Raw genomic sequence first — 12,721 nt, 5'->3', positions numbered from 1 at the left:
CATTGATCAGGAGGCTATTTGCTGCTGATGTGAAAATTAAAAACTAATCTTTCCCAAATTTATACCTCTATTAATATAAATTCTGTGAAAGTGCTCTAAGTGCTGCCTGCTGGCTCTGTGGCTCTGTGAGCAGCACCCTGGGGCTGGGGCAGGGTGCCAAGACAGGCTCAGTGGGGACAGGTCCTGCACAACTCGGGCAGAGTGTGGCTCAGACTAAGCCCTGGGGCAAAGGGAAGAGAAGGGAGCTCCAAGGGCAACATCTGGCACAGGCACAGTGGGCACAGCTGGAGCACAAACACCCTGGGGGGAACACCTGCACAGGCACAGCTGGCACACAGACACAGAGAACACCTGCAAAGGCACAGCTGGAGCAGAAACACTGAGAGAACACCTGCAAAGGCACAGCTGGAGCACAAACACTGAGGGAACACCTGCACAGGCACAGTGGGCACAGCTGGAGCACAAACACCCTGGGGGAACACCTGCACAGGCACAGCTGGCACACAGACACAGAGAACACCTGCACAGGCACAGCTGGCACACAGACACAGAGAACACCTGCACAGGCACAGCTGGCACAGCTGGAGCACAAACACTGAGAGAACACCTGCACAGGCACAGCTGGAGCAGAAACACTGAGAGAACACCTGCAAAGGCACAGCTGGAGCAGAAACACAGAGAACACCTGCAAAGGCACAGCTGGAGCACAAACACTGAGAGAACACCTGCACAGGCACAGCGGGCACAGCTGGAGCACAAACACTGAGGGAACACCTGCACAGGCACAGCTGGCACACAGACACAGAGAACACCTGCAAAGGCACAGCTGGAGCACAAACACCCTGAGGGAACTCCTGCACAGGCACAGCTGGCACAAAGACACAGAGAACACCTGCACAGGCACAGCTGGAGCAGAAACACTGAGAGAACACCTGCACAGGCACAGCTGGAGCACAAACACTCAGAGAACACCTGCACAGGCACAGCTGGCACACAAACACAGAGAACACCTGCAAACACCTGCACAGGCACAGCTGGAGCACAAACACTGAGGGAACACCTGCAAAGGCTGCTCACTGCAGACACAGCTGGAGCACAAAAACTTGCTTTGCCTTCCTCACAGTGCTCTGTAATGAAACATCAGCAGAAAACAGCACAGGAGGAACAACAAGAAATGGGTTAGAAGCTCTAAAGGACAGGTTTAACTGAATTTGGGTGGAACTGACAGCCTAAAGGTGCTGAGAACAGGAGCATGAGAGGACACTATTTACCCTGAGATGGGATGCTTTACAGGAAGTCAAGAACTAAGAGAAGGGCAAGAAGCAGAAATTGTCTTCTGCACTGCTCCAGCAATACAACATCTATAAAGCACTTCAATTTATTCTTCTCTTGATGTATTGAAAATACATTCCATTCTCCACCTCCCATAAAAGCACCAGACTCTCTCAGTTCTTGTTGCACCTTGTAAGAATCATGCTCAGATTTTGAATTTTATACTCATTTCTGCAAGTCTCTCATGACATTTCTAGTATGTGTGATTAAACTCTGCATCCTCACAGTGTGACTCCCCAGTGAGCCCCTGGGGAGTACAGCAGTGAGATACCAGAGAGAGCACCCTGTCCTCACTTTGGGGAGGCTGTTGAACAGCACAACTCATCCACAGGTTTCCCTGCCTCCCAAGGGAGCTGCCTGCCATGCTGTGAGTCCCAAAGCACCCATCCCTCCATCCACCCAGACATTTAACAGCCAGTAACTGAGACAGACTCAAGGAATGCTTTAAATGCAAGAAACAACCCCCTTCACACAAAAGGGAGCACATCCTTTTCAGCAAAGGAAATAAAATTAAAAACTTACCAAAAAACCAGCGTTTCCAGAAAAGAGATTCCAACATCAGATGCACCAACTACCACAATTCTAGTGTTGATGCACACTTTGGATTCCAGCACCAGCTTTCGATTTGTGTGGTTCAAAGAATATTTCAGCTGTATAAAAATATGTAAGACATAGAGAAGAATTAAAAAAACAGTCAAAGCCTGCTAGGAATCATTAAACTCTCAGTGATGCATTACCTTGCATTCACACAAAACTTCTTCTGGCTCACTGACATGACTAATACCATTTTTATATGTGCACAGCACCAGGTAAGTGGTACTAAAATATGTGGAATATGTGCATGTCTAATAGGTCACAGAAAATGGCAAGAGCTGAATGGTCTGGCTTCTCCTGAGCAAGATGCTCTGGAATCCTTGCAGCAGAGGACAAAACACTGCCTGTGCTGTCACTCACTGCCATTTATCACACACCTCAAGAACTTACATTTACATATTGCTAAGGCCATTTTGGTACCTCCTAGAGCAGTTTTTAATCTTGCTGGTTGATTTATGGAAATGGGTTTACTTGTAAACAATTAGGAACTTCTATTTTGAGTGGTTCTGTGTGTTTAATTGAAAAGTCCCTTTCCAAAATTATCCTTCTCTTTTCTTAAACACAGAGCAGCTAAGGAAAGCCAGGCTGCCAGAGGAGTAAAAGAGTACCTCAACACCAGTGGGACCAGTACTCCACTCACAAATCTTACTGCCACGTTGTAATTTCAGCTTCCACACCACTGCATGCACATTCTGGCTAGGGGAATAAATTCCACGTGGGTTTTTTTCCATGTGTCTCTAGGTCTCACTACCTAATAAAGATTCTCAAAACTAATATGCAGCTAAGAGATGAGATACTATTGCAGGTTTTTTGGGTGTTTTTTTTTTTTACCTTGACTATATTTAGCTTTCAAATTTCTAATGAAAGACAAGGAAATACTTTCCATCTCACGGTACAGCACACTTTGCATTTTTCCTGCTGCTCTGGGTTGCCTACACTCCCATTTCACAGAAAGGGTAACTGCAGGTTCAGAGCTGCACTGGGAAGACCAGTAGAAACTGGAGCCACTTTTGTTATTTGTCAAACACTTCCCCTATAAATTCCTGCTGTGGCATTTGGAAGGAAGCAATCTAAGGTTTCCAACAGGTTTTCCTCTACTACAAATAGGAGACAGCACTAATAAAATTAGCTCCTCTAAATTCCTGCCATGGAAGTACATTAGGAATATATTCTCTATATACCAGCTGACAGAGTAACTCAATAGATGCAGAGTAAGTACTTTCTTTGAAAGCTGTGGTAATTACATGGGCTTCTCAATTAAGTACACAGCACATTGAGATCCCCAAGAGATCTTTTATGCCATGCCTTTGCAGTGGTGGAGCTCCACAGCTGAGGCTTCAGCACAGCCACCCCACACTGTGGAGCTCACTGGAGTGCTGTCCAGTCCCTCAAGGAAACATTATGGATCAATTCCCTGCCCAGTGGCATGACTGCACAGCAAGTCATTCAGAATGCAGCAAAATGAAATGTCACCTTTGGTCAGGCAATGTTATTTTTTACTGCCAGATAAATGTTCCTCGAGCTGCAGTTCACAACAGTGCAACGATGACATCCAGTGGTGAGCCAGATTCAGCTCAAGGACTGGGCTGCCCTGGGAAAATTCCAGAAGATATCTCCAAAAGTATGCCAGCCCAGGCTGGCTGCCTACCAGAGGTCAGTGAAGAATACCTGGGCAAGGGACAGAACCACCTGCTCCAAGCCAGGGTTACACAGGACACAGGCAAGGGCCTACAGAGAACCTCCACAATCCCATTCAAAGCTCCTGAAATGGGTGAACACCCCTCACACAAGGATCTGCCAGCAAAAGGGGTTTGAATTATAAATTAAATCATGCAGACTACCTCTGTAACAGCTGCACACTGACAAAGCCCTTTGTATTTCCCTGGAAGTGAACATCTTTAGAGGAGACTTTAGGAAATGAGAAGAGCCAGTGCCAAGTATTACAGACATCCCCCACTGCTCCAAATCAAAGTGACTGCATTTCTGGTATCACACTCAGTGGTTATGCCCCAGCCACAGGAGCTGCTGCTCTGCCAGTGCTGACACATGTGGAGCTCTCCCAGCCCCACAATAAGGCATGGAGGACTCTGGGCCCTCACCCTGGTACATTCCCAGGACTGGCAGACAGCAATCCTGACAGGCTGGGGTTTGCTGCACACACACACACACTGGCAACTTGCTAGAAAAGCAATGACTTCTGGAGGAAAAATGATTAGGTGCTGTTTGTGTTGAAATGCAGCTCTTAATAAATTTTTAAAATGGTAAAAACCCTGAAAATAAACTACCTGCAATGTAACTAATCAATGAGAATAGACAGGAATGCCAGCAGCAAACAGCATAAACCAATAAGCCTCGAGGCAATGCCAAGCTCAAACACCTCCTACTGCTGTGCTGGTGGTTTATTTTAATGCACTGCAGCAATTAAAGTGGGAGTACAATTTCCCTGGGAAGAGTTGTGTCTAATTTATGAAATGGCTTCTGTATCAGTGACACAAAGGCAGCCTATGAGCAGAATATAACCTGTTTTGTTCCCCACACAATGGCCCCAGCACCAACAGCTGGCATGCTCCAGAAATCACCTTCCTACAGCTAAGTACACTAAAGGGCCCTGGGGAGTAAGGAATTAGGTGGATTGGTCCCATAATACCACCTATTTTAACAAAATGTCAGGACAAATGGCTACCTGTGCCCCCCAGAGGGGTAATCAGACATCATAATTGATAGGTCAATAGCAAACCAGCACATTTATTTTGTATCCAATCTATTAAATAAACCAGCAATCATGAACTAATGCGAGGTGAAAGGCATTAATTGCCACTGGCAGATGTATGCAAGGCATATGTGAGCCCAGAAAGGAGGATTTTCTTTGGTTCTCACATGATTTTTGGGGTACTGCATCCCATGCTGTTCCTGTCTGGGGGCAGAGGGAGGGCAGAGCTGGCAGGGGTGGCCCTTTGGCACCAGCCCATGGGGCTGTTCCTGCACATGGACAGGCAGTGCCACCACTCTGAGCCTTCAAAGCAGACCTGGCTCAAGCAGTGCTGCAGCCCCAGCCACTGACCACACCCACCTGCAAGGAAGCACAGCTCTCACCCTGACCTCACAGCACAGCACGGCCCAGAGCAGCTTTAATCCATGGCATCCACAAGGCACTCATCCTTCCACCCCGAGCAACCAACGGAAAAGGAGCCATGAAATATTGATTAGGTTTCAGCAAACACATCGTTTTCTTTGCACTTCCAACCACATCCAGCTTCATTGTCCAGCTTTCCTGTTTGCTCTGCACATGCCTTGGGAATGGATTCATGGTACATTTACCCAGGACTTCACATTATATGTTGATGGTACAAACTCACATGCAGGATATTTTGAGGCTCCTTTTAGTTCTGTTTTTAAACATTGGACCCTGGGTTGCTGTAGGCTTTCTACACACATTTATAATAATTGTTCTGCAATAGCAAACATTCGCTTCATTCTAACAACCAAAAGCATGGAAATTGAACACCCAAAAATGTAAAAACAAAAGTTTGGACTCAGTATTTCAGCCCTGTCAGGGAGAAAACAGCCCTGTGTTCTAAAGTGGGCACTGGAAAGTTTATCCCAGTAACACTCAGAGGTGAGTCAGACTGCTGCAGTCCTCTCTGGGACTCCCCATGCAAGGGCTCCCCAGCGCTGCTCCAGAGGACCCCCAGGACCTGAAGTGCTGCTGCAGAAGCCATCAGAGGCTGTGAGAGCAATTAACAGAGCTGTTAGACAGGAGTGCTGAGCTCAGCGACAGCAGCAGGCAAACAACAAGGAGAGCAAACAGAGCTATTTTCATTTCAAGCTCCATTTGAACCACCAGTTAAAAAAAGAAACATCAATGTTTACCAAGGTGATATGAACAAAACTGACTGGAAAATGCATGCTTTTTCAGCCTGCATTAGGAATTGTTTTCTAAATACTAGCTACATTCCAAAAAGCCTCATTAGAAATCTCTGCAAACATGTTTTCAAAAGCTGTTTCCAAGCATTCACAGATTTATACCAGAAACAGAAGGAAAAGAAAACAGAAAAAGAAACAGTGATGAAGAGTGCAGCCCTAATTGTTCTGTCTTTGTCAGAGAACTCTTCTTGGGAACTGGCTCAGACAGATAACACCTCTCCTGCACAGAATATTTTCATCCACAGATCCCCAAGGCCCTTATGAATGGAGTCAGTATTATTACAGCATTATTATGCCTATGTGGGTGAATGCTGATCTTCAGCTCCTGGAAAAAGCCACCTCTATATTCATAACCAGTTGTATGCCAGTGCCTATGGCTCCATACAAAACCAGGGATTTCCTGCTTAACTCCAACCAGCAGAAGAGAGCAGAGCACGGGCACATCTATTTCATTTCCTCACAGAACCACTGTTACCATGGTAAAAAGCTGCTCTTTTTCCCTCTGAGCACTGACATTTGGATCCCCAGCCCAGAGAGGGCTGGGCAGCTCACACTCATGTAAGGACTGAGGATTGATGCTGCTCTGCTTCAAAGCCAAGGCAGTGGACTCAGAATGGTGCCACTTTCAGACAGCTCAGCTCTCCCTGTTTTCCTGGGAAGGAAGGGAAGGACAGGAAGGCACAAGGGACAGTCACAGTGGTCTGGGCACACTGAGCAGCTGCCCACACACACACAGAGTCACTCACCAGTGACAAAGAAGAGCCAGAGCCAGCACAGGCACCTCATGTACAGACTCAGGGCAACACAGCAGCAACTCAAATACACTGAACTCACTGAGAAACCTGAGAGGTAGAAAGTCAAAAGCTTGGAAAAAATAGAATAAGAATCATAATGTTTCATACTGCAAATAATGAACATGAGATAACAAATAATAGTCCAGGATATGAGGGGAGATTGATTTGTAGGGTCAGAGAATCATGTTTTAGAGAGAACAGATATAGATCTCCATTTTATAATGGTGGCAAAAATATATGTTTTCTCCTTATAAACTGGAACTATCAACCTAACAAGCAGCTTAGAAAAATCTGTGAGCCAAGTCTGACCTGTTTGTAAGCAGAAGTGCCTATTTCAGTTTACTGCAAATGTCATTAACACCTGTACAGCACCGACACCACGCTTTCAAAACAAAGATAGGTCATCTTACTTTTAATTTCACACATGCACATAAGTGGTAAACATTCCTGTTAATGATGCCATCTGGTGCCTCCCACAACGGTGTGACACTCAGCCTTACAAACAAAATGTAATGGCAGCAGTGCACAAACCCCACTGACATTTACAGTGAGGAAATTTGTTATCAGCCTCACTGGTTGTGTGCCTACTGCTGCAATAAAACCATCACCTTCAGCAGCCAAGGGGAAGAACAATAAATAATGGATTTTCATCCATGCACATACTACAAAAGCATTAAAAATTCATTACTCAAGCACATGAGCATCTTAAGCAACAGTTACTGCTTTAAAAATTAATACTACTCCCCTGGTTAACTGAAAACTATCCACAACTAGCCTTTGTTTGCAATCCCAACGTACACACACAAACTGTAGCACAAAGGAACTCTGCTGTTTTAACTTTGATACATGAGCCCTGAGATTTAAAATGCAGGGAATTCTCTTGCCCATCCTCCCTAGGCTCTCTGCTATATTTCCCCTTTATCTCAGCAGAGGTCTAACGATGAGAATAAACCCCAAGTCCTGAAAAACCTTCCATATTTTAGCCACATTCAGTACATTCCAGTGCTTCAGCTGCACACAAATAAAACTAATGACAGTGGCCTAAACACTAGAAACTAGAAGCCACAGAGTCACTCAGAGTTTACTCACTGTAAAGAAACTAGAGCCCCAGGAGTTTGTTGGAGGGGACAGCAGCATCTAGGGATGAGTTTTCTACACAAACACTCATAGAGATCACTTTCATTTCTGTTTTTCAAACAAGCTTCCCCACAAGAAAAAGTCTGTCAAATTCAAAAATGTTTTAGATTATTTTTTCTGGTTTTACCTGATAGCTAAATTCTCCTTTTCACAAAACATGGTAAATATAGACTCTTTTGAAGTCCTGCAATTTTATAATGGGCACAGCTCACAGAACAGAGAATTATCCAGGATGGCTCCTACATGAAAGGACTTGTGAATGCAAGTAATTTGAGTATGTAGTTGTGACCATACACTGCAATGTAACAAGTTGTAAGACAAATCTGAAAGCAAGGATGCATTTTTCTGTCAGGTTCTTGTTTAAATTACTATTTTAAACTGCTCTCAGGCCATTTACTCATAGCCTTTAGCATAAGCATCATTGTGGAATCAAACACACAAAAATACCTCCACACACTGCACTGGAAACTGTTGAGTTGGCAGTGCCTTGGCCTCCATTTTCTATTTGAACCTCACATGGAACTAAATTTATAAAACACATCATGGGCTTCTGCAACTATTCTGTCTTTTTATGAGCAGGCGCAGAAAAAACAATTCTAAACTGTGCAATAAAGCCTGACAGCTTGAATGCAGCCATGAAATAAAAATATAATAAACCCAATAGCATGAATACTAATAAAAGGGCAAAACCAAGGAAATAATTCAACAGATGTGTGACATTTTTGTTCTTCATTGTGGATCAGTTATTCTTGTTAATTATATCACCTATTCTTCCCTTACATTGATAATTACATGAAGCAGATGGAGAACAGAATGCTCCCAGATGGTGAGAAAGCAAACAAGTTTATAAATTGTTTATTTATGAAGAAATAATTAAAAATTATTTAATTATCAATAGTTTTCTACTCCACCAGTAATGACATGCACCATGAAGGCCAGCAGCACTTGGTAAGACATTCAGGATTCTGCTGTAACCCACTGCTGTTCGTGTAACACAACTGCAGTGACTGACAGACCAAACCAATAATCTGATCTGTTCCAAGGCTGAGGGAATTAGGAGTTTGGATCTTTGGATCTCCTGCCAGTTGGTGCTTCAGCACTGGCTGCTGATCCAGAATGCAAAAATCAGAGCCTTCCTTGTGCTCTGGCACAGCTGTAAAGTGTTTGATGTAAAACATCAATGTTTGATGGGCAGGCAGGCAGGAGCTCTGTCAGGTCTGTGCCCTGAACCCCAGCGTGGCAGATGTGTGGCCAGTGCAATTCTGAGCCAAGACCAGCACCTCTGCCTCACCTGCTGCTCAACAGGTACCCCAAAGCCTGGACACCTCAGGAGCAGATGCAAATCAGAAACTGTGTCACTCCAGAGGGCAGCAGGACACTTACTGGGAGTTAACATCTCCTGCTTTGTGCCTTCTCAGCCCAGTCTCACCCAATTTATCCAAATCTCTTCAGAAGAGCAATGGGAGACAGAGTGTGGTAGGAACAGACACACAAAGTCAGCACCAAAATGTACTTCCAACCTCAAAGCATAAGAAGAACTAAGGAATAATTTACAGCCCTTCAGGAAATGGAGCCACTGCCTGGGGGGGGTGACAGGGTTTCTGAGGCAAAGATGAAGCAGCACAGAGCTGTGGTTTAAGAGAACAAGTGAAAAATGTGATAGCCTTAAAAGCTATGGCAAAGCATTCATGAAAAGGATGGCAAATGGGGAAGAGCTCCCAGGGTCTGTATTTCTCTGGAGTCAGTCATTTTAGCAGTAAGCCACAACACTCACCAAAAGCCTTTCTCAAGCCAGAAACAGGACCAAAGCAGGGAAATGCCACAAGGGCCTGGAGAACTCAGAAGGAGTGGAGAATTGCAGGTAAATGGCCACACAGGTAACAGCTGGGTGTGGGGTTGTAGGGTAAGTTCCTGGAGTTTAGGAGCACCCTTCTCCAGCTGACATCTAGCTCTGCCAGAGCCCACAGAGGAAGGATCTAGGCTTCCTCTAAAACCACAAGGCACAGCTCACACTGCCTGCACCAGCCAGGAGGGAGCAGGTCAGAAATCCACAGGAGGGTGACACATGGCACTTCCCCCTGGGTGGCTTTTCCAGACACCACAGAAGGACAGAGGGACAAGAACACGTTCCCACACATGGTGCTCATCTGTCTGCAACAACTATGCAGACCTGCAGGAAAAGCACCTCTCCAGCACAGGCAAGATCCATCTGCACTGGCAGTGCCTGGGAATTAGCTGAGAGCAAAGCTGCTGTGGTTTAGGTTGCTGCTTTCTCTCCTGGCTTTGGAACTGGAAGAAGGCAGCAGGAGAGTGCCCATGTGTGCTCTGGGTCTGAATCTGTGAGTGAATTCCCTTTGTACCCTGAGCAGGTGGAATGTGCTGGGGAGACACAGACTGAGGCAGCCCCAGGAGCCCCAGCCACACTCACTGACCCTCAGACATCACACACAAACCAGGAGCTGTGCTGTGCCCCCACAGAACAGTGAGCTGCTCAGCCCCACACTCTCACTGGGGAAAAAGGCACACTCTGCAGCTAGAAAAGGAGAGCAAGAGCTTGAGAAAAGGGCTGGAACAAGAGGAAGGCAGCTGAAAAAGCAATAGATGAGAGGCAGATGTTGATTTGTTGATTACCAGATATCAAGGGGCATCTTGTGGGTATCAAAGCAAGAATATCACCACAATTATCTCCATTACAAGCAACAGATACTCAAGCAATCAATTAGGGCAGGCAATCAATGAAAATTTTACATTTCTGAAATCAACTTGCATTTACAATCCTCATCTTGTAGTTCATGTGACAAATCCTGCCACTACTGCAGAGCACTCCAAAGCAGCAATTACAGTGATAACCTGCCCTCCAGCTCATGGGAACAAAGAGGGCACAGATTCACCTCTGGAGGAGATGGTTTTTAACTGGAGAGGGCAAAGCCCCCTTGGTTTAAACCAGCATGGTGAGCTGGGATAGAGAAAGGGGATAAAGAAATGAGGAGTTGTCTCAAATGCTTGGAATCCCTGCTCTTGTTTAAAACCACCAAAACAAAGGTGATAGGAGACATTTTCTCCTTATTCCTCTGCAGGTGCTGGCCTCAGACATCTTCCCACTAATTCCTGCTCCAGACTCTTTGTCTGCCTTTCACCTTTCTCCCTCTCTTCTTCACACTTTCCTCACAACACTGTTCTCCCACATCCTTTTTCCCCTCACTTCCCAGCCCGTTAGCATCTCCTACAACCAAAATGTGTTTCACCTTGTCTCACTGTATTTCACAAGGTGACTCTTCACAGCCTTTCCTTTCTGCACATTTATCTCCTTGGTGGGACAGGTTGCTCTCTGCCTCACAGATTGCACTTACTGTTTACAGTAGGTCTGAGAAGCCTTTTAATCACTACAAAAAGGCAGAGAGATAATATTGTGCTTGCTGAAACTGGGTTGTATTAATTTATAAAACACACCTCCGTTTATTTGGCAGGCAGTGTGAGATTATTGATGGGGATCAATCTTCCTTTAGGAGGCATCTGAGCAGAGAGAGGCAAGTGCCTTGTGCCTGGCTGCAAGCCAAGCTCTGAAGGCAGCACCAGCTCCTCAGTCAGGAGCAGGCTCAGCCCCCCGTGGCAGGCTGCTCCTTATGTTACACAGCCTCCAACCTAGGGTGGCCAAAGGTCGCTTCATTCACTGACACAAGAGTCAGTTTAGCTTCACATGGTTTCAGGTTCTTGCTATTTCACAGAAGCCAGCAGCAGCACACTAGCTTTATCCTCAAGTTACCACGCAGCACTTAGCCCCAGATGTCCATTCTGATAGAGCACAGTCTGTCAAAAATCTATAATTCATGCAGAGGCAGATGCATGGATACTTACACAGTGGCTGGCCTTGAGGTGGGGTTTTTCCAGTACAACTTCTTAGCAAAATTTTCACACATTCTATTAAGCACAAATTTGAATCTGATATTTCAAACCATTATGCCACTACCTACAGAGAAGCTCAGAAAACCTCAGCAAGAACATGAGCAGACAAAAGATTTGCAAATCCTTCAAACACAGGAAGGCTGTGATTTTCCAGCTTCAACAAAAATGCTAAGATGAGCTCTTTTAGGCAGAGAGCAACCCCTTTAAAGATTAAGAAGCAGTTGGAAGAAAAGCACCAGAGCTCATTCTGCAGAGAAGAGAAAGGCAGGGATGTGCATGTGGAGGGAAGGGTGTTGAACAAAGCCAACCCAGACCAACAGCCTCAGCCGTGTTCTGGATTTCGCTTTGCCAGCTGCTGCCTAATTAAGAGCTTTAGGTGCCAAAACCTACTGACTAACTGAGAAAAGGACAGCACTAAAAACATTATATGGAAGCCCATCTCAGCCAACTGGAAGTTAGTAGACAGACATAAAGCTCCCTAATTATGTTTCTCTACAAAATAACAACTACCTACTGAGAGAATCCATCACTAATTGTACTTTTCCTAATATTTCAGCTTCACTACTTACTCTTTTGAGGAATCATCTTCATGTCAAAATTTAGTTATTTTAAAAATGTAAGAGAATGGAGTTAAAGTTATTTCAAAAATGAAGACTATTTTAAAAATTAAGAGACTTTTCATTTAGAACCCCCAGGCCGCACCAGCTCCTTGTGAGTAAAACCATTTGCTAATGAAAACAATCTTTTCCTTCACTGATAAGTCACTTGGTGTTTTAAGGGTTTCTTGTGCATGGAAGAAATCTGACTTAGGGGCTGAAAAATAAAATGCACTTCAGCAATCTCTACAGAAAGTGCCATGCTGGTGACTTGGTCTTTTTTTTGCTTGTGGAGCATGACAACTAAACACAGGTGGCAGAGCACTGAGGGGGAAGGGAAGGGAAGGGAAGGGAAGGGAAGGGAAGGGAAGGGAAGGGAAGGGAAGGGAAGGGAAGGGAAGGGAAGGGAAGGGAAGGGAAGGGAAGGGAAGGGAAGGGAAG

At 45.2% G+C, this 12,721-nt stretch overlaps 1 protein-coding gene across 1 annotated transcript in view; it reads right to left on the bottom strand.

Moving 5' to 3' along the window:
* CFAP61 (cilia and flagella associated protein 61) overlaps positions 1-12,721 on the bottom strand; it is an 85,335-nt gene that overhangs the window by 44,858 nt on the left and 27,756 nt on the right. The window contains exon 17 of the mRNA XM_056487201.1: positions 1,855-1,982. Coding sequence (XP_056343176.1) covers positions 1,855-1,982 — 128 coding nt within the window. The remainder of the gene's footprint in view (positions 1-1,854; positions 1,983-12,721) is intronic.

This window comes from Oenanthe melanoleuca, chromosome 3 (assembly GCF_029582105.1).
Source record: "Oenanthe melanoleuca isolate GR-GAL-2019-014 chromosome 3, OMel1.0, whole genome shotgun sequence".
Lineage (NCBI taxonomy): Eukaryota > Metazoa > Chordata > Aves > Passeriformes > Muscicapidae > Oenanthe > Oenanthe melanoleuca.
Note: the sequence above shows the minus strand (reverse complement) of the source record. Positions and strands in the feature narration are given on the sequence as shown.